At 39.7% G+C, this 27,474-nt stretch overlaps 1 protein-coding gene across 5 annotated transcripts; it reads right to left on the bottom strand.

The window, feature by feature from the left end:
- Positions 1-9,568: 9,568 nt before the first annotated feature.
- Positions 9,569-27,067, bottom strand: aipl1 (aryl hydrocarbon receptor interacting protein-like 1). 5 transcript variants are annotated; one of them, XM_059971409.1, is made up of 6 exons: positions 26,968-27,067; positions 26,129-26,271; positions 22,409-22,597; positions 19,032-19,208; positions 15,018-15,159; positions 9,569-10,505 (listed from the first exon to the last, which is right to left on the bottom strand). In XM_059971409.1, exons 1-6 carry the CDS (start codon positions 27,065-27,067, stop codon positions 10,300-10,302), a joined length of 957 nt encoding a protein of 318 aa, XP_059827392.1. In that variant the 3' UTR covers positions 9,569-10,299. The 5 variants fall into 5 exon arrangements, with proteins under 5 accessions (XP_059827392.1, XP_059827393.1, XP_059827391.1 ...); XM_059971410.1 differs by having other exon boundaries at positions 26,129-26,241; XM_059971408.1 differs by having other exon boundaries at positions 26,129-26,308; positions 26,972-27,067.
- Between the last annotated feature and the right edge of the window lie 407 nt (positions 27,068-27,474).

Raw genomic sequence — 27,474 nt, 5'->3', positions numbered from 1 at the left:
TGAATAATTTAAAAGGAAAAAAACTTAATGGTATGGTCGGGGGAGTTGCTTCTGTTACATGCTTATGTATTCTTTCCATAACATTTCCACTGACAAAATTAAACTGCCACCATCTGTTATTCGAGAGCATCTAATTCCTTAAGAAATTATATAAATTGACTTCTGTTAGAGATTTTATCTTTTCTGCACACTTACAGTCAATAAAAACATTCAGGGTAACAAATTAAATGAAATCTCATGTCTCTTTCCTGGGTTTGTACTGCCCTCTAGTGAGTAATTGCATTTTTAATAAACTGAAGCATGATTTTGTATGAAGTTACTTTTCCAACAAAATTGTGTTTAGGTTCTATTTCTCTTTATTGTTTGGTCTCACCACCTGATATGTGTCTCTCAGCCTTTATAATATGGAGTTCAGCATTATCGTGTTAAGTGGAAACAAGACCCCGTGATTCTAACAGCAGAATGGCTCCTCACATTGCACATTGGAATATCCATTCAATAATATATTGCTCTCTACGTAGCCAAACATGCAACATAAAGGGACTTAGACCAATTTATTCTAGGCCTTCCTACTTAAAACTGACCCAGCTTCACTTCCCAACATCAGGATCTAAAGTAATTTTTGAATGATCTTTTAAAGGAAGTCAAAAGACATTACAGATGCTGGATTCTGAAACTAGACCAGGACACTGGAAGAACTCATTGGGTCAAGCAACATCTCCGGAGGCATGAGGTGCAAGTCAATGTTTCAGGTCAAGATCCTGCATCAGGAGTTTTAAGTAGGTTTCAACATCATCATGTGCTCTGTCGTGTAACATGGGCGATCATGGTTGTCCTTGGCAAACTTTTCTACATAAGTAGCTTGCCATTGCCCTCTTCTGAGCAGTGTCTTTACAAGACAGGTGACCCCAGCTATTATCAATACTCTTCGGAGTCTGTCTGCCTGGTGTCAGTGGTTGCATAACCAGGACTTGTGATACACACCAGCTGCACATAAGACCACCCACCACCTGCTCCCATGGCTTCATGTGACCCTGATCTGGGGACTAAGCAGATGCCACACTTTGCCCAAGGTGACCTGCAAGGTAGCAAAAGGAGGAAGCACCTTACACCTCCTTTGATTGAGATGTATCTCCACCCTGCCACCTAAATATGTTTAGATCCTTTAAATAGATTTAAGGAATCTAAAGATTTAACTTAAAATGTAAAAAAAAAACAATGCAAAATCATTGGTAATGTTATTATTCAGACCATTGCTGGATTAAAATATATCCATTGGTCCTTCAAAATACAGATAAACTCAGAACTTTTCTGATCAAACCTTTGCATGATAATGGTCAAACCGCAGGCACAATGATGTTTCTTTACAGGCAATAAGCTGGTCCATGAAATCAACTATTTCATGTATTTATAACAAGCTGGGATAAAGCTGCTACATCCAAATTGGTGGAGGGGGTAGGAAAAGAAAAGTTTGTTTTAAGCAAGAGATGAGGTTACCGCATGAAATGTTTTCCGATTCTAGGTCTGTGATCTATTGAATTGCCCTAAGACAAATCTGAGGTTAACACATAAGCAAGATAGCATAAAATAAATGTGCAATTGTTTAAACACAAGACATTTTGCAGTCGCTGGAATTCCAAAGCAATGAACACAAAATGCTGGAGGAGCTCAGCAAGTAAGACAGCATCTATGGAGAAGAACAAACAGGTGATATTCCATCACCAAGACCCTTAATCAGGACTGGAAAGAAAGGGGGAGAAGCCAGAATAATAATAGGGGAAGGTGAAGGACTACAAGCTGGCAGGTGATAGGTGAAGCCAAGTGTCAGGGATGGTGAGTGGGTGAGGGAGGGTCAATGAAGTGAGAAGCTGGAAGGTGATAGGTGGGAAAGGTAAAAGGCTGAAAGGAAGGAATCTGATAGGAGAGCAGAGTGAACCATGGGAGAAAGGGAAGGAGGAGGGGCGCCTGAGGGAGCTGGTAGGCAGGTTATGAGATGGAAAAGAGCAAGCAGGGAGCCAGAATAGAGTCCAGAATTGTTTATTGTGGATTCTCAGTCCGGTTTAAGGTGGTGCTGGTGAAGCCCAGTGACTAATTATTGGTGACAAATGAAACAAAGAATACAATGAAACACTTTATTAATAAAATTCTTATGGTTCCATTTCTGGTAAATGATCACCACAAACAATGGAGGAAAGGCAGAGTCGTGGCAGTGGCAAGCGGGTGATTTCAAAGCAGAGTTGTGGTGAGGTCGAGGCATATTTGAGGCAGAGAAAAAGCAAAGTCAAGGCAAACAGAGATGAGGCCCAACCACCAAAACCAAGAGCGAGGGAAGGTTTGATTGATCTGAGCACCAGGCTGATTTGGAAAAGGTCGGTATGGGCCCAAACTTGGTGACGAGCTCTAGAATCGACAGGGCCCAGGTCTTAGAGTGAGGGACAACCTGAAGTTTGGACAGATTGAACGGCATGGTGGTGGGACCAGGGGAGAAGGGTAGGCCAGTTCTGCTTGCTGCTTCGCCATGTTTACTCAGCTCTGTGCTGAGCTGAGACTGCAGTGATGCCTGGCTTCGAGTCTGCAGCCTCACTTTTGCTCCGAATGCCATTTGCTTACTTTTATTGTTTGCATGAATTGTTTTATTCTCTCTCTCTCTCTGCACATTATGTGTTTAAGTTTTCCTTTTTAAATAGGCTTTTTAAATTTCTTTGTTTTGTGGCTGCCTATAAAAAGACTAATCTGAAGGCTGCATAATATATACATACTTTGATAATAAATGTGTTCTGAACTTTAAACTTTGTTCTCTGCTCCACAAGACAAAACCCTATCTACTTCCTCGTCAGTCCACGAGGTCACACTCACCGACCGCGTACAGTTGATGGCCGAGAATTATCGTTGCAGGGTTTCCTGCCTGACATCTCAAGCATCTGAGGGTTGTTCCTGATCCAGTGCTGCCTGTGAAGGTTTGCACTGTAACCAACTGGGTTTCCCCCACATACTCCTTTTATCCCCTCATATTCTACAGCAGCATTGGCAAACAGCTAAAACGTCCTGATGCAGGGTTTTGACCTGAAAAATCGGCAGTTACTTTCTCTCCATTGATGCTGATCGACCCGGTGACTTTCTCCAGCAGATTGTTGGTTGCTCCAGGTTCCAGCATCTGCAGCTTCTTGTATTCGCTGCTCAGATGGTAATGGGAAACTATAAATTAACTCTCTTGTAGGTGGGTGATTGAAGACTCAGGGTGTTACTTGCAACATTAAGCATATTTGAGAATGGGTTATTGATTTAAAGGTGAGAGAATGGGATTGTTCTACTATCAGTAGAGATTTCATGAACCACATGGAATCCCTCTCTGTCCTAAGGAAATCTGAAAATATGAATATTATCAATCAGCTTGCTTCCGGACATGCAATGTTTCCAGCACTTGCTGTTTTTATTTCATAATGGTGCAGCTCCAGATGACATATTTCATACTGCATATCATGCGATCACACACGTACTGTCAACACCTGTCAAGATGGAGTGAGGGGAAGGGGAGAGAGTGAGAGAGATGTGGAGGACAGCAAGGATGTGACAAGGAAGCAAGGCAAGGGAAAAAGGAGGGAGGAGGGAAAGGAGAAAGTGAAGCAGCTTGTGTGAAGGAGGCAGCATGCATGCTGTAAGGAAGGACGTTAGCAGGATGTGAATGAAGGTGAAGTCAAGAGTTGTGGACGTAATGAGGAACGTTACATATCTTATCTTCTTCTGCAGGTACTCTACCTCGCACTGAGCCTAAGAACACGCTCCTTGGCATCAGGAATCAGTAGTGAAGCCGCCTGCAACATTGACTGGGAGAGTGCTGGAAGTCTTATACACATGTAATTTTAAGGACTGGCTGGTAGGATACCAGCTCTTTTTTATTATTAAATGCCAGAAGCTATGAGAAAGTCAATTTTTTCAGCAATGTCTGTTGTCTATAAAAGACTGAAGCATTGCAGAAGGAAGACTATTTCTCGTAACCAGTACTCTGGAATATCACAATGATTTTAAAGATTTTTCAAACATCTTTGGGGAGGTAAGAAACAACACTTTAATAATGAAGTAACAGTACTTTGGAATTTCTGGACTGAAATGGCTAATCTTGAGTCCAGAATCTCTGCCTGAGGCCCTACTATTATATTGATTTCTGTTATTACATTCAATCTCCTTTAAAGAAATATACAGACTAATCATATAACTACAGAAAAACACACATGGGCAAGTTGGTTGCAAAAGATGCAGACGGAAATTGAAGTGAAAAGCAACAATAAAAATAATTCACAAAGGAAGCCTTACATTTATGCATAGCTTACCTCATTCCTTCAGTACATCTGAAGAGCTTAATAGACAATGAAGTATCTTTGAAATGTGGTTCTTACTGCAATATAGGAAATGTGGCAGTCAAATTTCACATTGCAACCCTCTGACAAAGAAAGGTTAGGGTGCACAACATTTCTTCTTTACAATATCCATGCAAAGAATATTGCTCTTGCCCACTACCTAATCACATCAAACATTTCTCCATAGAAGATGGGTCAGTCTCACACAGCACTGGAGGACAAACAGAACACAAAGCCAGGACAATACACACAGCAATGGGAGCATATATCATGCACGTCACACAGATTCAAATTCAGATTTATTTATCATATGTGCATACATCGAAACGTACAGTGAAGTCTGCCGTTTGTGTTAACAATTGACGTAACCAAGGATGTGCTGGGGCAGCCCACAAGTGTAACACGCCTCATTCTTCCCTTCACCCCACCCATGCACCCGACCATGCACATACACAGTTCTCTAACCCCAGGACAGGCCATCTTTGGCCTCCACTGGATGGATTTGCAGACACTGAACCCCAACTTTTTGCAGACTTTGGGCTCCAGCCATCAGGCCTCAGCTAGGCTTCCAATCAACCTTCAGACCTTGATCTGGACCTCAAGGTCAGTCTTCAGGATTCAAGCTGGACCTCCAATCGACCTTCACGATCAGTCCAGGAGGTGTAGTCAGAGAGTGTTCTTACCCTGACGATATTGTTCATTGTTTTTCATTGAATTTAGGTTCACAATTGATTTGTGCTGGATTATTTCTGAGTTGTGTTGATGTTTTATATCAAGAACGTGAGCAGCATAAGTTCACTTTCTGAGTTTCAAGGCAGAGACTAACATGCATTTCTTTTCAAACAAATGCCATATTAGATTTATGTAGCTCTCTGCTTTCTAGTGCATACAAGATGTACCGGAAAGCAAAGAGTTAATCCAGGAAGTGACGGAGAAATACATTTAAGAAGTTGTTCGTTGTTAGCAAGAAGACACATCGGGGTGAAAAAGATTAATGGAGCATACGGTATTTCATGCGGTGAGATATATGCATTGGTTACACTTCATATGAACTCCGTTTCTGAGCAGATGTTCGAGTTTCAAAATATTGCAGAGGCACTCGAAAAAATTTCTCCAAGAAATTAAATAAAAAAGGGAAATTTATTTAACAATCTAAAAAATGACTGGCGTACATTGACTCAAAAATGCAAGGAAGTAATTCTAACACCTCTTAAAAACCTTAGTCGTTTAAAAAGCTAAGCTGTTCCCCTTTATCAATTGCCTCAAATTCCACAAGACAACTAACTCAGGGCAACATTCCTTGCAAACAGGAGTCTTGGGAAAACCACATTTTTAAACACTACTTATACATTTAAAATATCAGCTGAGAGCTTATCACCAATGGGTCAAAGTCATATTTTTTGTTATGACGATATTCTCATAGAAATAGGTTAACTGAAGGACTGAAATAAGTCACGGAGAATCCTTAAGTGTTCTTTGTTGCAGGTGCATGCAGTCAATTCAGAAATAAGTTCTCAAGAGATCTGAGGAAGGAAATTACCTAAACATCCAAAAATGCTATACAAATAAAAGGCATAATATTGTTATGAATGTTGAAGGGAAAATTTTCTACAATACTATCTAAAAATGTATGACTTCACATCAAACTGGCGTCAGAGTTACGCAGCTCAGAAAGTGGATCTTTGTCCACGTTCTCCATACTGACCACTTTGCCCTTCAGCACTAATCTCATTTGCCCATATTTGGTCCCTGTCCTTCTATGTTTGCCTATTAAAGTGTCTGGCTAAATGTCTGTAAGTGCTTGCCCAAGAGCAATGATTGCATCCGTCTCCATCACCCCATCTAGCATTAGATTCAAATATTAACCACGCTCTGTTTAAAAAAAACTATACCCCAGATCCTCTGTAAAACTCCTCTTTCTCATCTTAAACATACTATGGGAAAGAAAATCTTCTATCTACCCTATCTATGCCTTGTATATTACGTAGCTCTATCTGGTCATCCCTCAGTCTCTTTGACTCCAGAGAAAACAAAACCAGCCTACTCAGAACACAAGAGATGCTGGAAATCGAGAGCAACACACACAAAATGTTGGAGGAACACAGCAGGTCAGGCAGCATCTATGTAGAGGAATAAAGAATCAACGATTCTGGCTGAGGCCCTTCATCAGGACCCTTTATCCCATTGAAGAATCTCAACCTGAAACATCGACTTCTGTCCTCTCCATAGATACTGCCTGACCTGCTGACTTCCTTCAAAACTTTGTGTGTGTGTTGATCCATTCTATCCAAGCTCTCCCCACGATTCGTGTTCTTTAGTCCAGGAACATCCTGGTGAATCTCCTCTGCACCTTTGTTTTAAGCAACTTGGAAACAAAATAAAATACATTCTTCACCATTAACTTGTTCTGTTTCACATTCCCGTTATTAAGTCAGCAGCCTAGTAACCAAGCGGTAACATTTCTATTTTGCTGAATTCTTAAGCAAAAGCCTGAGTCAAACAAGACACAGCCTCCAAGACCAATTCCCAGAAGTGAAGAAATAGCCATAATTAGACGTCCCAACGTCCATAAGCTGCACGGAGTTGGCACTTAGAAAGCAGTCCCACATATCAGAAAAAAGGTTTATGTAATGAGCTCCTTTAGCTTAAGTTATCCTTGAAAAGCTACTGACGCAAGCACTTAGTGACAGAACCTTGTTTAAGCCTCTTTTGCCGTGATTTAGAATCTTATGTAAGTAATCAACAAACACAAGACAGCTGTTGCATAGTAAATCCATAATTTCATTACACTGTGTATGAGTTCAGGTTTATTGTCATTCATCTGCACTTATTTATTTATTATTTATTTATTGAGCTACAGTATGAAACAGGCCCTTCTGGCTCTTCGAGCTGTGCTTCTCAGCAACCCTTCATTTAACCCTAGCCTAATCATGGGACAGTTTACAAGGACCAATTAACCTACCAACTGGTGTATCATTGGACTGTGGGAGGAAACTGGAGCATCTGGTGAAAGCCCATGCAATCACACGTAGTACATACTAATTCCTTATACTGACGAGAATTGAAGCCATGTCGCTGGTACTGTAGAGCATTGTGCTAACCACTATGCTACGATGCCACCCCAGTCTTGCCACATGGATACAACTAAACAAAATAGCGTTATCAGAGAGAGAAAAGAAATATTCTGTAGATGTACAAGTTGACATAAAGCATACAAGACATCTATAACATGCTGTAATTAAGAATATCCCTTGTGATGCTGGAATCTGTGCACAGGATCATATTTGCATCAAATGTGTTCCCCATCAAACATTTTAAATTTCTTTATACTATAAATCTAGAATTTGTTCAACTGGGTCAAAAATATTATTCTGTATGCTAAGTTAAGTGACTACTAATAATTTAATAAAGAAAATTAATGAGAGATGTGAATTATAATTTTATATTTGAATATGCTAATAAGATCTTCTTCATTATTTGAATAATGTGGAAGACACTTTTAAATCTCCTCTCTTACCACTTGTCAAATTCCCTCCATTCTTCATATGTTTTGCAGAGCGAGATTAACCATCAATGACTCTCAAGACTTTACTGTATGTAACCCATTACTTGCAATTATCCCAGCAACTTCTTCAAAACACTCCAGCTGTACGGTTGGACCACAGTGAAAAACAGATTGCCACAGCAACTGAAAGTAACTGTGAAGTTAGCATTAGCAGCAACTCAGGGAAAGGGGGATGGGTGCAAAATCCCAACCGTGTGCAGCATTTGCTAGTTGAACTGTTAAAATAGAAGTACTTGATTCATCTCCTCCCTTGCAATCACCGTAAACCATAGCAAGATAAATGAAAGGACAAAAACATACTTTTGACTGGACTAACAAACATCTCCATATTTAATTTTAGAGCCAAAGTAACCTTACTATTACATATTGAATAAAATCAACACAGTGGGTAAACCTCCTAAAGGAAATTGTAACTTACAGGAGGATTCATTTATATAGAATAGTCGAGATTATACAGTTCAATCAGAGCACTGTGTCCTTACCAATTGTCAGCTAGCAATTGGAACAATTGCTGAAACCCCCGAGCAAGTTGTCCAAAAAGGGATTATTGACAAGCTGAGTTCCAGTTTTGCCTCAGGTAACTGAACCAGGCGCAATGATTCTACTTTATTCAAATTACAGGGAGAGACATCCAAACAGTTGATTATTGCTATAGAATCATAGAATTATAGACCACAGAAACAACTATTTGTCCTTTCATATCTGTTCCACAGCAGAACAGGTTTACTCTAACCCTAAACACTTGACTGATAAAAAGATAATGATATGACATTTACATTGGGCCTTTCAGAATCTCAGAGTTTACAGGAGTTATATGTTGCTTACAAAGTGTGGTCACTATTATGATGCTGTCATATTTCCACTACTTACTGCTATATATTCCTTATGACATTGCAGGAGACCACTTCAGCCACCTAGTCTGAACCAGTTCATAGAACAATCCTATTCTTAACTAATTTTCCTTCTAACTTGCTCTTCCAAATTTCCCATCAGCTCCCCCTAGATCAGGTATTCCCAATCTTTTTTATGCCATGGGTCATTAACTAACGGGTCCGAGGACCCCACGTTTGGAATCCCTGCCCTAGATTCTATTCACCTACATACTAAGGGCAATTTTACAAATACCAATTACTTACCAGCCTGCACATTTCCTTGGGATATGGGAGAAAAGTGGAGCAGCTGGCATGTGGTCAAAAGGAGAACATGCAAATTCCATGCAGCACTAGATATCAGGATTGAATTTACATCACAAAAGTGGTCATGTGGCATCTCCCTTCACCATCCACACATACAATAAAGCCAATCAAAGTAGCTATGTTGTCCTTCTTCATATTTTTGTAAAATGTTTTAAAAGTAGAAACTTCCTCGAAGCCTATAAGTCCCCTGGCAGTGTTGCCCTTGTATGCTGCTGCACAAATTTATGTGAAATCTGTTTCCTTAAACCATCAAAATATACCATTCGACTCTATATAGGAGATTCACCATTATACTTTATATCACGTGTTTTCAGTTGTTTAGAATTTGACACACAATTAAGGTACACTTTGTACTCTGTGTCTTATGAGTAATTAAATCACATCTGATCAAACATCAAGCAATTAAGCAATTATGAAGCTATGCTCTGCCTCAGAAGGCAGTGGAGGCCAATTCTCTGGATGATTTCAAGAAAGAGATAGAGCTCTTAAAGATAGCGGAGTCAAGAGATATGGGGAGAAGGCAGGAACGGGATACTGATTGGGATGATCAGCCATGATCACAGTGAATGGCGGTGCTGGCTCAAAGGGCTGAATGGCCTACTCCTGCACCCATTGTCTATAATTAGAAGGAGATACTTGTCTAACAGCTAATAACGATGCTCTGACTTACGCTTCCCTCCATAAGATCACACCTTATAGCAGCTGTTCATTCATTTTCTCCCCTAACATCCTATTAAGATCAGTCCAAACTCCATGCATGTCAAGAGGCAAAAGACACAAGTAACATGAAACTAAGTTGATGTCTGTTGTTACTGATCATACAATTATCAGTTGTTCTTTTGAAAACACCTTCAATTCATTGCATTCATTGCTGTACTGTCTTCAAACCGGACCAGTTTTTTCTGATGACTTCTGTTGTGAGAATCAGAATTGTGATCCCTTGTAGTCCACATTTTGTTTGGTCCACAATCTTGGTATAAAATTGCTTTAAGAATGTAAACTATCCCATCACATCTCTGCCTATGTTTAAATTTATCCTGTCTAATAGGGTTCTTTACATGAAAGTATAACTTTAATGAAAAAGAAAATAAATTTAAGAAAAAGAAACTTTCCAAATGTAAACTGTATTTTGTGTAAGGACTCATTGACTACAGTAAGGTATTATAATGTTTTGGTGGTGAGTTCATTTATGAAACATTCTCTTGAACTGTAGTTTTTCCTCCTCTTCTTTATCTCTCATTCTGCACTCTAGAATCCGTAGCTCTTTCCTCACCGACTTGATCATTCCACTGTCATACTCCAAAACCTTCTCAAAATCTGCTTTGGCTTCTGCTTCATTCCACACCTCAGCGTGTGCTCTGGCCCTGAGAAAATAGGCTTTTACAGTACCTGCCAAAGGAAGTCAACAAATCGTGAAAGTTAGAGCAAAGATGAAATGAAGCCTTGGGAAAAAAATGTGGGGAGGTCTGTGTGGATTTTGTTCATTACCCGAGGTAAAACATCAATGTCACACAGAATCCGTGGGGAAAGAGAGACACAAGACTGCATATGCTGGAACCTGAGCAACAAGCAATCTGCTGGAGGAACTCTGCAAGTTGAGCAACATCTGTATTTTACTATTATTAATTGTCCATTACACCACTGGCACCTAGGTCCTCCATCTCTGTCCACATAAAAGGAGACTCCATTGCTGTTTCTGTAATAACTTTTTCTTGACCAGTTAGGGTTGTTAGCCCTAAGCTGATACCCCAAACCTGGAGGACTGGTGGATCACTCTTATTCTGGCCTCTACCCTTTGACCTATTTGACATGGGTGACCCTACCAAGAGCCAAAGCGCAAGGCCCTGACTCCAGCCAACATAGCTCTCCTGGTCACTGAGGCACGCAAGCCTCCAAACCCTACAACAAGGTTGTGGTCATATTGGAGGAAGCCATCATCTGTGAAGATAAAGAATTCCTTTTACCTTTCCCCCCCCTCCCCCTCGCAGACACTGCTTGACCCACCAAGTCCTCCAGCAGATTCCTTATTGCTTGGGAAAGAAAAAGTGTTAATGTTTCAGGGCAATAACCTTTCAAAAGAACTGATGGAACATCATTTCTTTCATTAGATGCTGCTGAGTAAAATATATCCTCTTTTCATTTCAGATTTCCAGCATCTGCTATATTTTGCTTTTGTAAAGCATCATAAAACGTCTAGTGCAGGGGTCGGCAACCTTTACCACTGAAAGAGCCATTTGGACCCGTTTCCCACAGAAAAGAAAACACTGGGAGCCGCAAAACCCGTTTGACATTTAAAATGAAATAACACTGCATACAACGTTTATTTTTTGCCTTTATGCTATGTATAAACAAACTATAATGTGTTGCATTTATGAAATCGATGAATTCCTGCAGAGAAAATGAAATTACATATCTGCATGGAGCAAAAACATTTTGAACTCCGAAAAAAAGATGTTGGGTTGAAGGATACTTATAAGTAAAATACTCAATGTCTATTTGAGTCCTTCTTGTATTTATGAAAAACGCCGAACTTAAATTGTCCGCCAGCAGCAAACCAAAAATAACGTCAGCCAGCTGTCAACCTGAAAAATAAAAGTACTATTTCACTGAACAATGAAAAAATTTGGATATACGTAAAATAATAGGCAATTAAAATATTTATCATACTTAGTTAATGGGATTTCTTCTCCTGGACCTCAGTGCACAGCGTCTGCACATCAGGGCTGTATGATGTCACCTTCATCTTTACACAGGATCGCAAGCTGTCATCTGTGAGGCGTGCGCAATGTTTGTTTTTAATAAAGTTCATGTTGGAGAACACCTGCTCACATACATATGTGGATCCAAAGATCGACAGGACTCCATAAAGTGCATACTTTTTAATGTTTACATAAATGTCGGGGATAGCATTCCATGTTTTGAACACAAGTTTGTCCGGTTTGAGGAGGTTTTCAATATCTCTCCATTTGTGATTCTGAGCAAGGACGGCCTTCTGATGGGCAACATCTTCAAGGTCTGCTGTCAAGCGTCTAAACTTGGACACCCATATATCTTTGTCGGCTATGTCGGCCAGTTCCATCTCAAGATCAGGTTGACTCACACCTGCCAATGCAGTCGTATTCAGTAGGGATGGATCGGGAAGGATAATGTGTAGGCGAGTGACCGGGAAGGATAATGTGTTTTTTTCCTCTCTGAACTCACAGAAGCGTTTTCCAAACGATGTTTGCATTGCGATGATTGCAGAATGTAAATACTCCTAATTTATCATGTCGTGAGCTTGTTTGAACTCTCTCAAATTGGGGAAATGAGACAAAGTGCCTTTCTGTCAATCTCTGGCAAGCACTGTCAACTTGCGCTCGAATGCCAAATCATCCTCCAACATGTGCTGGGCTGTGCCTTCTTTCCGCTGAAGAGCTGCGTGCGCTGTCATGTCTACCATGAAGTGTAGCTTTTACAGCCACTCAAGCTGTTCCAGCTCAGGAAAGGTGAGCCCTTTGCTGCCCAGGAAAGTTTTCACTTCTTCCAGACACGCGATAAAGCGTTTCAGCACCTCCCCTCTTGACAGCCACCGGACTTTGTTGTGCAGCAGGAGATCAGAATATGTGCTTTCCAGCTCGTCCAGTAACAAACGGAATTGACGGTGATTTAAACTTTTTGCCATTATTTTACTGACAATCTGAATGACAACATCCGTTACTTCTGTGCATTCCGGAGGAAATGTTTGAGTGCACAGTGCCTCTTGGTGCAAGATGCAGTAAAAAGTCAGCAGCTTTCTGTCCAGCGACTTCTGCAGTAAAGCCACAAATCCCTTGTGCGATCTTGTCATACTTGGTGCCCCATCAGTAACTACTGACACCAGGTGGGTGGTCTTTATTCCTTTGGCTCTTAAACAATTCAAGACAGCCTCACAGATGTCCTCCCCCCGTGTCTGGCCTTTTAGAGCTATCAACTCAATCATTTCTTCCTGTGGGCCGGCAGAGTTTACATACTGGCTGGCAGAACAGCGCTATTTGTTCAATATCACCTTTGTCTTTAGACTCGGCACAGGCAATCGAGTAGGCCACAGCTGAATTGATGTTTTTAATTTGCTGTCTTGTGATGTCTTCTGCCATTTTTATGGTTCTGTCTTTGACAGACTTTGCAGAGAGGGGCATATCCCTGATTTTCTGCACAATTTCACTCTTCTATTTAAAGTCCATGAATAGATGTTCTGAAATCTTAATGAAAGATTCTTTTATATATTCACCATCTGTAAACTGCTTCCTGTGCCTGACTATTTCCTGAGCGGCAACAAAACTAGCATATGTCATTGATTTTCCAGACTTCATCCACTTCTTGAAATGATTTTTGCTCAAATCAAACTTCCGCATCAGTTCCGAAACAGCTTTTTTTCTCTCATCTCCATCCGGATATTTTTGAGCAAAGGCTGCATGTTTATTCCTGAAATGTCTTGCGACTTTTGACTTTTTGTTGTTTGCTAGTTTCTCATTGCATATTAAGCATACTGGTAAACCAGTCCCATCAGCAGTGAAAGCAAATGAATCTGCCCACGTATCATTAAACGTTCTGTTTTCTTCAGTCACTTTTCTCTTTTTAGAATTCTCCATAGTTAGCCTACCTTGGATCGAAAAATTAAAGAAATCGTGCACTGGCGGGTGTCAGGCATTGGCAGTGGTGACGTATATTAATAGCGACAAAAAACACGCTTTATTTAGATTGTACAAGATCACCATAATCTTCAAATTTAGAATTACATTTCAAAAACTAACAAACTAACATAAAATACATTTTAATTAAATACTCATCATTTATTTTCCAAAGCCACAGGAAGCCACAGCACAGAGATGAAAGAGTCGCGGGTTGCCGACCCCTGATCTAGTGGATCATTACTACAGTTTCCAGAGTTAATAAAACTACAATGGTGTACAACTTGCTTTTCTATATTCACTAAGTCTTTCTTATAACTCTTCAATTATGATTATCTTCTTAACCTTAGCTAAAAACATACACCTTCTCAGGTTGATAGATGAGTATGTGTAAGGTGGATGGTCAGAGTTCTTTTCCCAGGGCTGGGGAATCCAAAACTGGTGGTAACAGATACAAGAGGGCCAAGATTTAATCGAGAACTGAGAGGTAACTTATTTACACAAAGGATAAAGAATATCTGGCATGAGCTGCTAGACAAAGTGGTGGAAGCGGGTACAATTGCAACATTTAAGAGGTATTTGGTTAGGTACTTAGATGGGAAAAGGTTAGAAGATTCTGGGCTGAATACAGACACCTGGGACTGGCAGGGTGAAAGCTGTGGTCAGTATGGACCAGCAGGGCTGAAGGGTTTGCTTCCATGCTGTATTACTCTATAACTCTAAAATTCTAATTCATTTTCACACGTTTGTCTTCTCCATTCAGTCATTCTCCCTTTCATTGTATCTTCTCTCTCTTCTAGAATTCTTTCTATCTATCATCAGCTTTCACGTTCAATCAACATAGTGTTTAGCCTGGTGGAGTACTTAGATGGGGTAGCGCACTCCTGATTATTTCCTTTTAGGGATGCAGTTTCATGACCGATAAGGAAATTTGTTAGGAGCTGTATGCCATTAAAACAATATCAAACTGGAATCTAATTGCTTGAAGGAGCAGAGCCAAGATCTTTTTTGTGAAAACCCTAAAATTTAATTGGAGCAGAGTAAGCATGTTGTTTACCAGTCAGGGTTGTTAGTCCTGAGGGGCACCCTTAAACCTGGAAGACCAGTGGACCACTCTTAGTCATTTAATTAAATATGTACCATTTAATTAAATATAAACTTTTACAGACTCTGTAAATATCTAAAATTATATTGTTTTTGTTTTGCAAAGTTGAATCCTAAGTTTCTGGTTGTGACTTGGCAGATTTGCCCATACCTGGATGCCTGTTGAGGATGTCTGTTGTTTGCTCCAGCACTTCATAGTACTCTTCCATTTTCAAAAGACATTGGCAGTAGTTCAAAACTAAAGTGACAACCATCTTCTCCAATTTCAGCCATTGAATCTCCCAGGGCTTTAACTAACATAAAATATAAAAATTATTAACCAAACTTTGTTTTGAGCAATGCGTCTGTTTATTATCTGAGAGCAAAGTGCAAATATTAAGTTATTCCTTAATGTTTTCTATCAGTATACTTCAATAATGTGCTGTGTATTTATATTGTGATTTCATCAGGTCTCTTTATTATTAAGGAATAGAGGTTTAAACTAATAAGACAAGAGGTTGTTGTGCAGGGGATAGTTTTATCCTAGGAAATAGACACTGGATAATGAACAGGTTCCATAAGTCAGAGAATACACAATACTCACCCTGTATGGATGGTTATGAAGTCTGAATGGTATCAAAAGCGCATGAGATCAATAAAAAAAAGAATAATTTGTGTAAGTTGGGGGGGGGGGGGGGAGGAAAGTAGTGCTTCTATAAATGTACAGCGGAGAGTATCCTGACTGGTTGCATCACAGCCTGGTATGGAAACATCAATGCCCTTGTTAGGATTTTTATTGCTATGCAATAGGTATTTCATTTTAGCAGTTTTCTGCAAAAGCAGAATGTCCTGCTGGTAGAGTGTTTTGCTTTCGGCTAAAGAGGCCCTGCTTTCAATTATGAATGCTGTGTCAGCCAATCAAGATGGTGAGATCTGGAGAAAGTTCTAAAGAAAGAGTGTGGCAGAGAGAGATTTGTGAGAGACAGTAGCCTGGTTTGGGTCAGTATCATGTCATCAAGCAGATTGAGGCATCTCACACAAAGTAACGTGGCAGCTGACTATTGCATACTATTTTACTAAAATGCACTAAAGGAACTATCTCAAACAACAGAAAATCTGCAGATGCTAGAAATCCAGGCAATACACACAAAATGCTGGAGCGCAGTCGACACTTCAGGCTGAAACCCTTCAGCAGGATGGATGGAGCCTGACCTGCTGAGTTCCTCCAGCATTTTGTGTGTGTTGAAAGTTACTATCTGCATGGTGATCATGGATAAATCCATAAAGGAAGCTGATTCCTCTGCTTCTTAAATGTGATTAAAATAGCTCAAATAACAGAAGTGTAATTTTAGTTCCATCCCAATCATCTCCAAAGCCATGACCGTCAAAAATGGCAATGAAAAATGAATGAAAATACTTTTATATTTAAAAGTGATGGTAGATTGTTTCTCCCTTGCTAAATTGCTGTACAGCACAACAGCAGGGCCTACAGCCCATGCCAATCTATACAGTGACCTTTCGTAATAATCCTACTTTATTCTCCCAAATCCCCATCAACTGCTCCCAGATTCTACCACTCATTTACACATGAGGGGCAAGTCATACTGACCATTGGAATGACCAAGCTGAATGTCTTTGGAATATGGGAGCTGGGAGAAACCCATGTGGCACCAGGGAAATTGTGCAAACTCCACACAGACGTCAGAATCAGGTTTATTATCACCGGCATGTGTCATGAAATTTGTTAACTTAGCAGCAGCAGTTCAATGCAATACATGATATAGAAGAGGGGAAAAATAATAATTAATAAATAAGTAAATCAATTACAGTATACGTATATTGAATAGATTAAAAATCTTGCAGAAAAACAGAAATTATATATATTAAAAAAATGAGGCAGTGTTCACGGGTTCAATGTCCATTTAGGAATTGGATGACAGAGGGGAAGAAGCTGTTTCTGAGTCGCTGAGTGTGTGTCTTCAGGCTGCTGTACCTCCTACCTGATGGTGACAGTGAGAATAGTTCCGAAAGTCAGGATTGAAGGAAAATTGTGTGAGTTATGAGGGAGCAGCTCTACGAAATGCTCTGATGAGATGGTGGTGAACATATGCAGTTCCAAGTGAGTGGTTTTCTTTACTGTCTTGTGGAAAGTTAATCTTTTACTATCACTTTATAAAGAAGTAACCTTTTATTATAGATTCTGGTCAAATATATACCAGGTCAGGCAGCAATATCTGTAGTCTTTTTGTAATGTTAGTGCACAACTCACCAGATTAATTTAAAAAATCATTTACTATGATGGTATTTATTTAAAAATCAATAGGTTTCTTCTTCAATACCATACCCATTACATTATCACAACAACTATATTACCATATTCAGTATATTAATATACTGAGAACACCAAGAGCACTCTTGCATTCCCATTCTCCCCATAACCACTCATGACCAGTGCATAATCATATCCAAAACAAATATAGAAAATTCTTTTTTAGATTGGATAACAAAACACAATAGAGAAAAAAAATGTGGTCTGTCACCTGAAAAGTCATTGATCCGAAGCAATTATGTTGCTTCTTTCTGCACAGAAGTTTTTTCAGTGTATTTTCAGTGTTCTCCACTTTTGTTTCGATGTTTTGGGCTGAGACCCTTCGTCAGAACTTCACGAAGACTTCATCAGAACTGATGAAAGGGCTGAAATGTCATCTGTTCATTCCTCTCCATAGATGCTGCCTGACTTACTGATTTTCTCCAGCCTTTTGTGTGTGCCACATGATCAGATCTTTTATTTTACCATTTCTTTTGGCTTTCCCTTTCTTAATACTTTATCATACCCATTTTTCATGATGACAGATTTCCTTTAGAATGTTTAAGATTAGCTCTTCACTGCTGGTATTTTCTGGTGCCCCCAATGTCTTTCTATTACTGGACTTAGCTAGCAAAAATACAAAGATTAAGGCTATATGACCAAGAATTCTTTCAAAATCAGCAACTGCCAAAAACTGAAAAGTGAGCTCAGCAAGTTCATGGGAACAGAACCAGCACCAATTGCTAGGGGACACCAACTTGAACTTATTCCATTGTAACTGTGTTGTCACAGCATTGTGCATTGGCCGTTATTACAAGGACCACAAATGTTCAAGAACCAGGTCAAATGACATAGTGTCAAAGACAAGGAACAAATCAGATCATGATAGCCTTGCCAGTACTGCCCTCTCTGTGAGAACTAGCAGTTAAGAAAAATCAGAGGGTTACTTTATGGTTGAACATACAACCAACATTTTCAGATGCCTGACATTGTCAAGCATATTTTTTTCAAAATGCAAATTAACTTCACAAAGACAACACACACTTAAATACAATGCTGTATCAATTCCACTTCCACCTGCTTCATGCATGTCAAAACAGCATCAATGAACTGGATGATAATGTGGCAAAATGGATCAGCAAATTTGCGGATGACACCAATATTGAGAGTGCAGTGAACAGCGAGGAAGACTACCAAAGCTTGCAAGGGAATCTGGACAGGACCAGGTGGGAAAATGGGCTGTAAGTTGGCAGAAGGAATTGAACGCAGTTAAGTGTGATATATTACACTTTGGGAGGATAAATCAGGGTTGGATTTACACACTGAATACTAGGACACTGAGGAATGTGATTGAACAAAAAAAGCGGTGGATGTGCGTTCAATTTCAACATTTAAGTGTTTGGATGGGAAGTATATGGTCCAGTTGCAGGTTGATGGGACGAGGCAGAATAATAGTTCAATATGGACTAGATGGGCAGAAGGGCCTGTGTCTATGCTGTACTGCTCTATGACCCTATGCCCAGTACTTGCATATGGGCGGACTGTTGCCATGGATAAAAGGTTCATGATATAATTCATGGGAATAGTGCACTGACTTTTTTGAGTGTAGTTCTCAGCAACCTCCAGTTCAAACATACCCCTTCTTAACTTAGTGATCATCTGTTTAGACAACAAATTTTTCTTTCACTTTTCTCAATGACTGCAAGCTTAATCAGAGCATTGTCATAGAAGTCAAGATTTAAGTATCAATATCCAGGATTCAAGAACAAAGCAGAGCCCATATGTCAATTGGAATAATTTCAGACTTTTTCAATTTAGTGCAATCTTACCTATGATAAAAACCTTTACGATGATTTTAGTTTATAAGTGTTAATATACCTTTACTTGTAGGTTCTTCAGGCAGATAACCCCTTCACGATATTTTGCCAGTGCCTCTGGATACCTGCCGAGTTTGAACAGTTTGTTTCCCGTTCCGTGGAGCAGAGGAACAGCCTTAAGCTTCTCGTCATCATTCATGGCCCAGGTTTCTCGTTTGTAAGCACTTGGTGACTCAACCTAGGTTTTTAAAAAAATTCTTTTTTACTTTGAAGGTTAGAATACCATTCATTATTTACAAAGAGAACAAACTCAGATGTAGATCTGACAAAGATTTAAACAGTAAGAAAGGAAGTTGGACATCACAGTTACAATTATACATAATTTTCTTGTTGTCACACCTTATGCCCATTATAAACTTCACTTTCTATTTACTTCTCCCTTAGTTTTCCAATTAATCTTGTCTATATTTTAGTTATCAACCAACTGCATTTTCAAAAGTTATCTCAATCATAATTTCTTCTTTTGCTGACGGATAATTAAGAGTTTAATTATCTTGGCTCAAGATCGACCCCACTCTTAGGCAATTGCAATGCCTTCAAAGTGTTCTTTGCTTCTAGATTATGCTGCAACAGGCTTTAAATGGTCAGACTAAGGGCCTAGGGCCAGGTAAAGTGTAATGTGCATTTGCAAGCTTGAACCTAACATCTAAATGACAAATCCCAGAGGACATGCACTTAAGGTGAGAGGGAGAAAGTTTAAAGGAGATAGACAAGGCAAGTTATTTTTAACACGAAAGGTAGGAGGTGGCTGGAATGGCTTAATAGGGGTAGGAGAGGAAACAGAGATGATAGTAGTGTTCAAGGTGCTTTAAAGTAGATACATGAATACACAGGGAATGGAAAGGTGGCACATATGCATGCAGAAGGGATTTGGTTTAATTTGACTTTGTATTTGGCACTAGCCAAAGGGCCTGTTCCAGTGCTGTACTGTTCTACGTTCTGTCTGGAAACCAACTCTGAGACACTACAGAATTCTTCAACCTCTTTCCTTTACCCCACAACCTCCAAATACAACAGGATATATTCAGGAAACCTATAATTCCACCATTTTGCTTAAAATGGCACCAAGGGCAGAAGAAGCAAAGCTATCAGGCATCAGGTCAGATCATGCCCAGCCAGCCAATCAAAACCATGCACACTTTGGCTTCACTGTTGAGTCGTGATGAGACTGCGGTGCCCAGGAAGTAAGGGATTCTGGGCAGTGACAAGCAAGGAGAGAACACAATCAAACTGAAGCCTGGGAATTGTCTGGACTGGACAGGCAGGTAAGCGGAGCAGCCAAGAGCTGTGAGGGAGGGGAAGGGTTTTGTCACTTTAATAGAGAGACAGACTACCCCTCCTGCAAATATGTGAGGTGACTCTCACTGTACTCAATGCATTAGCACCATTTTACCACAATTTTTGGTGTCTATTGCCATTTTGTAGCTGTCCCTCCAATGTTTGGGATCCATGGTATTAAAGATAGGTTTTTCAGTTTTTTATTTGACGTGGGTCAATATAGTGAAGAATGTTTTACTCCTGGCTGTGTGCATTGATCTAAATCTTGACAATTAAATGGTTAAAAAGTGCACTTTGGCTAATGATGGAGTTTGGTGGAGAGAGTTCAGAATCTGCAGGCCCAGTAGTGAGAGATTCATCTGATTTTGCCTTCTTGAATAATCACAGCAGTCCTGTGGTGGAATACATGATCCTGGCAGTTGCTATTTTAATATAATGATTAAATTATTAAACCAGTATATTGAAGGCTTTTATAATTATGACATAGGACCTGTCAGAACCAATATGTACAGATCATGTTTATATAGAGAGGTCTGTTTGATCCTGTATTGTGTATCAGGTTAAGAGACAGAAATGATGTTGAAAGATTGTAAGTGCCTGGTGATTGTCCAGTAAGTGGAAGATAGAGATACATTTGCAAGGAGATCTAAAAAAAATCTGCAGATGCTCGAAAGCTGAAGTAAAAACAGGAAATGCTGAAAACGTAATGTAGGTCGGGCAACCTCTATGCAAAGTGAAACAATTAAAATTTCTGATTGAAAATCCTTCACCAGGAACAAAAATATAGGAAATCAAGCTAGTTTTAAGTTGCAGAGAAGTTTTAGAGAGGGATGTGTAATAGGAAAATCTATGATAGGCTAAGGCCAGTGATGCTGTGAGGACATTGCTCCAGTCAAGTAAGTTAGACTATTCACATCCCTTTCATAATGTCTTAAACTGCCATCAATGGCATATTTTGGAAATTTAGTTATTGCTCTACTGTAATAAATAGAAGCGCCAATTTGTCCTGAATAATTTGCTGCTATTTGCCAACAGTTTTTCCAATTGAAAATGCTAATTGAAGAGCAGGTATCGGCCAATCGCCAGAATAAGCAGTCTGAACTTCCTTGAAACACCCTCTTACATGAAGTACAAAGTGCTGATAGGGCCAAGGATTAAAAGTTCCATCTGACAGGGAGAGCGTCCAGTACTTTGGCAGTTCCTTAACACTATCTAAGCCTGGGTGTTGTTCTCAAGGCTGAAGTCACTAGCTGTTGCTATATTGGTATCACTTCTTGTTACGTCCTGAACTTAAAAGTAATCCGAACCATTGCATTAGTTCTTACTGCCAGGCGGATGCTACTGGGAAAAAAAAACTTCTTGTTTGAATTTGAATTTGAAACGGAATCTTTCATGGTAATTATGAAAGATTTACCTATCTTAGTAACTTATCTATTTAATGAAGAGGATTATAACTAAGAATTCAGAATGACATATTTTGGCACATTTTTCCCCTCATAACCTATTCCTTTAGTCTTATTAAGATCACAGATGAAATGAATTGAAGATTAAATATTTTAATCTTCAAGACCCGAGGTTTAGAGAGCAGATGAGATTGGTTCTCTCTCAATCTTTCTAACTTTTCTGGGTGATGTTTTAGGAAGAGCTGAAATTACACAGAAATGCCATGTTTTACCCAGAAAGAATAAATAAAGCACTGAGAAAAAAAAAAGAAGGAAGGAAAGGAAGACCCGTAGAGTTACATAACACACCAATGGGCACAAAGATGCCTCGAATCTGCACTGACTATTAAAGACCCATTTAACCAGTTTCATTCCCTACACATTCCCATCGACTCTCCCACAGATCCTACCACTCTGCTACACAATGGGGGCAACTTACAGTGGCCAACGTGCCATCTTGGCATCCTTGCGATTTGGGTGTACCCCAGACTACCAGAGGAAACCTGGAAGCTCCACCCAGACAGCTCTGGAGACTAGAAATGAGCCAGCATCACTGGAGCTATGAGGTAAAAACTCTAACAGCTCAGAGATATAATAATCCATCTGAAAAGACTAACTGTGAGCTCAATTTACATTTAAGAAGTAGAACACATTTAACCTTTAATAGTTCAATAACAAAGATAAGCGGCTGAGGTTCTTTCTGCAGCTCATCCAGGTCATCGTATCCCAGGCTATGGTATGCAAACATATTGGCAAGGCCACAGGTATGAATGTGCCAGTCTGTTGGATCTTTTCCTTCGACAATGCGGCGCAAGCTCTTGGCTACATTTGGATACAGGCCTGTATGCTGTGGGAGGAGAAAACAATTTTCTCAGGATTAATCTTTTTAAGGAAGATCAAGTAATGTATTTTCACAGCTGGCAAAATACAAACAGTCAACATTCCATCATATCTTGGAGGGAACAGAAAGTTATATAAATTGTAACACACACAAAATGCTGGTGGAACACAGCAGGCCCGTCAGCATCTACAGGGAGAAGTGCTGCCGACGTTTCGGGCCGAGACCCTTCGTCAGGACTAACCGAAAGGAAAGATAGTAAAATAGATTTGTTTTTTAACATATTTTATTTTAATTTAAATATTTTGATAATAATTTTATTAATTATATATACTGAAAAAGGCAATAGTAAGGGTCTAGAATCGGGCTGCGCAACTGTCTTCATCCATTTATAACAAAGCACATTACAGCAGTGGTTGATGTGAAAGGAATGAAATTTCTGAGACTACCAGTAGATAGCCGCCACCATTTAGCATATGTGACTGGGGTCAAATTTCTTCTCCAAGAGTAGTGGTCAGATAGAACCTTGTAGTTCACTTTGAAAACTTCAAATTATGGACAAGAAAAAGTCTATAGATGCTGGAAATCCAAAGCAACACACACGAAATGCTGAAGGAACTCAGCAGGTCAGGCAGCATCAACGGAAATAAATAAGCAGTCGACGTTTCAGGCCGAGACCTACTTCAGGACTGAGAAGGAAGGGGAAAGATGCCAGAATAAAAATGTGGGGGACGGGAAGAAGGATAGCTGGAAGGTAATCGGTGAAGCCAGATGAGTGGAAAAGATCAAGAGCAGGGGAAGAAGGAATCTGTTAGGAGAGGAGCTTGGACCATAGGAAGGAGGAAGGGACCCAGGGAACAGGCAAGTGAGAAGAGGCAAAAGGTCAAAGTAGGGAATATAGGAAGGGGAAAGAGGGAGAGTTTGTTTACCAGAAGGAGAAATCGATAATCATGCCGTCAGGTTGGAGGTTACCCAGACAGAATACAAGGTGTCGTCCCAAGATGATGTCAGCTCCTTTCCATTCCAGGACATCAGAGAAGTCCTTCTTCTTTAAAGTGGGTTTTTCTCCCTCTACTATTAATGCTGCCCTCACCCACATCTCCTCCTTTTCCCATACATCTTCAATCACCCCATCTTCCCACTGCCCAAACAGCGATTGAGTTCTTCTTGACCCTACCTACCACCCGATCAGCCTCCATATTCAACATCCTCAGCAGCCTCCACCATCTCCAGAGGATCCTACCACCAAACATACCTTTACTTTCCCCTACTTCTGCTTTCCACAGGGATCGCTCCTTCTGTGATTCCCTTGTCCATTCATCCCTCCCCACTAACCTTCCTCACGGCACTTACCCCTGCAAGTGGCTTAAGTGCTACCCCTGCCCATGCACCTCTTCCCTCACCTCCATTCAAGGGAACAGGGCACCCTTTCAGGTGAGGCAACAGTTCACCTGCGAATCTGCTGGAGTTGTCTATTGTGTCCAGTGCTCCTGATACGACTTCCTTTATACTGGTGAGGTTCTTCATAAATTGGGCGGGGGAGGTGCACATCATCGAGCACTTCCACATCATCTGCCACAAGCAGGATTATCAGGTGACCAAACATTTTAATTCCAATTCCTATCCCTGTTACAAAATGTCGATCTGCGACCTCCTCTTGTACCGGCCACTGGTCAGGGTGAAGAAACAACACATTATATTCCCTCCAGGTAGCCTCTAACCTAGTGGCATGAATATCAATTTTTCCTTCCAGTAAACAAATTTCTCCCCCCTGCCCCTGCCTCTATTCCTTTCTCTGATCTTTTACTTCTTCACTACTGCCTGTTACTTCCCTTGGACCCCTCCTCCTTCCCTTTCTCCTTTTGTCCATCCTCCTCTCTTATCAAATTACGTCTTCTCCAGCCCTTGACCTTTCATACCCAGCTGAATTCACCTATCACTTTCCAGCTAACCTCCTTCCCCTCCCCCTAGCTTTTTATTCTGGCATCTTGCCCCTTCCTTCTCAGTCCTGAAGAAGGGTTTCAGCCCAAAACATTGATTGTTTATTCCTTTTCACGGATGCTGCCTGACCTGCTGAGTTCCTCCAGCATTTTGAGTGCGTTTCTTCAATTTATGTCCTCTTTTTTGGTGAATATTCTGTAATTTGTAAAAAAAAAATCTTTCCTCTTTTCTTCATCAGTTTTCTTCTTTCCAAGCCTAGGGTATTGACTCTTGACTGAGATAAAACATGAACCTTCCTTAGTAAGGTTACCATTCCCCAACATTTCAATATTGGCTGCTATTGTATTATCTTGTCCAAGTAAGGTCCACATGAAGTTCAAATTGCATAGTATCAGGCATGGCTGCTGGGAGTCTAATTCAAACAATTAGTCAGCCATTGGAAGCTGTACTCAGTTCCTCTATGTTCACAGATCCTGTTGTATTGAATATTTGGACAATGTTCCCCATTCCTGGGATGAAAAATGATGTATGTTGAGCAGATTAGGCCCATTCTCTTTGGAGTATAGAAGAATGAAAAGTGATATGATCGAAGTTTACAAGATTCCAAGAGGAAATGGCAGGATAGATGCTGAAAGGATGTTTTCCCCAGTAGGATAATCATGAACCGGGTGACATATTTTCAGAATTAAGGGGTAGTCTATTTAAGGCAGAGTTGAGAAGAAAAATCTTTCCTCAGAGTGACAGAGTTGAGGAAAAACTACAGAGTTGAGGAAAAATTTAGAGTTGAGGAAAATCTTCTTCTCCCAGAGAGTTGTGAAGGTGTGGAATGCACTGCCTCAGAAGACGGTGGAGGCCAATTCTCTGGATGCTTTCAAGAAGGAGCTAGATAGATATCTGATGGATAGGGGAATCAAGGGATATGGGGACAAGGCAGGGACTGGGTATTGATAGTGAATGATCAGCCATGATCTCAGAATGGTGGTGCAGACTCAAGGGGCCGAATGGTCTACTTCTGCACCTATTGTCTATTGTAGTGATGCTTTGGAGTTACAGAACTGTGAAGGCAGAGACCAGGAGACCTTTAAACTACAATTGTGTCAGTGAGTACAGGGCAAAAGTAGGGAAGTGATGTTGAAGTCATGACTGGATTGTCTATGATCTTATTGAATGATGGAGCAAATTCAAGGACTGATTGTCCACCATTCTCATTTACTAAGTTCTTATTTATTTTAAGCAGAAAGGAAGAACATTGATTTAGGTTGCTAACTTAATACCATTTTTTTACTGGAGAAAGTAACATAGATACAGTTGTTTAACCATTTAAAAAAATCTCATGGACTTTAAAATGTATTTAGTAACTGTAAGGCATCGTTTTATGGTTATTGGCAGTCCATATGGTAGCAGCTTCATTTAACCTGCTTAATCCTCCCTAAGGATAAGTATTACTAACTGAAGAGAAAAACAGATTATGGAGCATTGCAATAGGCAGAATTAGGCATCTAATGTTAATGAAAACACTGGCAGATTCAGTTACTTTACACTTTGTCTCAATAATTCACCATTTCCCACTGAAAACTTGCTTCCACCAGTAACACTTACAATGACGTCACACCAGAACTCAGCAACCTCTCCAATCCTCATTGATGAAATGAGGATTTCCCAGACTTCCAGCTTAAACATGTTGCCTATAACTATTTCCATTGGCCTGCCAACTTGTTTACTGTCGTCAATGACTGTTCGATCTCCATCACATTTTAAAGTTCGAAAATGAAATGTGACCTGGACAATAACAAATAAAGAATATTATTTTTAATTCCATATCAACCATACTGCTTTTTAATTCTAATGGTTTAACTAGATGAATTATTTAATTTCTCTGCATATGCACTAGTTATTACACTGTATATTAGCTCTTAATTTAGCTTAAATTAATGACAAAATATTAGTACACAAAATAGTTGGCAAAAAAATTTATAAGTGCACAGTTTTTAGCGCAACACAGGAAGATATAAAACCCATAAGGTTTCTGTTTATTTCCTGCTAAATTAATCAGTAAAATTTACTTGAAATCTATAAAATTAATTCTAAATGAAGGCAAGATTATGTTATTTATAGAACACTTCAACTCAAGAAGCAAGTAATTTCCAGTCTATTGATTGCTAAAGATTGACTGTCTTTGTAACATGAGTGAAAATATGGCTGGATATTAAAATGTATAAGTGAATTTAAAGTTAAATTGATTGAACATAATAGATCTACTGAAAATAAAGTAAATTGAATTTAATCAGCATATATAACTTAAAATGATAATACATTATCAGGATAAATATTCACGACACACTCGACCCAATCATTCTACCTACTTTGTTTTGATACATTGGAAATGCTGAAAATTGATATTTTCAGATTACTCATAAAGTATTTAAATATAGTTGAACCTACTTTGGATCCTGTGAGAAATTTTGGCAGCTCACCAGTTCCTCCATGAAGAATAGTCTTTTTAATGCCTTCAACATTTGTAAGATATGTTTCCTCCATGACTTGTTATTAAGGACTGCAATGTAACACTACAGTGTGCACTTAATGCATCACTGATGCATTTGGTAATGATCCTAATAATCCCTCTCTTTAAAACTAGATTAAGCAGAGGGAGGATTTGGGAGTGGGAGTGGGGGTGGGGAAAGAAGCAAGGAGAACCAAGCTAATCAGGTACTCTGCATTGTTAATAATATTTGATTATATAATTCCTGAGATTTTGTATTTCTTGGCAATATTTAGAATTCCTTTTCATCCTGATTCTACTTACGGCATTTGCTTCAAAAGAACAGACATCCGGGGAACACATGAACTCAAAGGAAACATTCAAGTCATGTTAAGAACAATTGCTTAGAAAGTGAACCCGCATTTATGTGTAAATTATGCCTCAGAAGTTTGTTGGACACATT

This window comes from Hypanus sabinus, chromosome 6, assembly GCF_030144855.1.
Source record: "Hypanus sabinus isolate sHypSab1 chromosome 6, sHypSab1.hap1, whole genome shotgun sequence".
Taxonomy (NCBI): Eukaryota; Metazoa; Chordata; class Chondrichthyes; order Myliobatiformes; family Dasyatidae; genus Hypanus; species Hypanus sabinus.
Note: the sequence above shows the minus strand (reverse complement) of the source record. Positions and strands in the feature narration are given on the sequence as shown.

Bases quoted from the DNA above. Each gene is read 5' to 3' on its own strand.
- aipl1 (XM_059971408.1), bottom strand. From the start codon at position 27,067: ATGGAGGAAACATATCTTACAAATGTTGAAGGCATTAAAAAGACTATT. The intron at 22,598-26,128 runs GTAAGTGTTACT...CTCCTCCCACAG, and splicing joins AGTTCTGGTGTGACGTCATT to CATACAGGCCTGTATCCAAA. The intron at 19,209-22,408 runs GTTAAATGTGTT...TTAAAAACCTAG, and splicing joins TTGTTATTGAACTATTAAAG to GTTGAGTCACCAAGTGCTTA.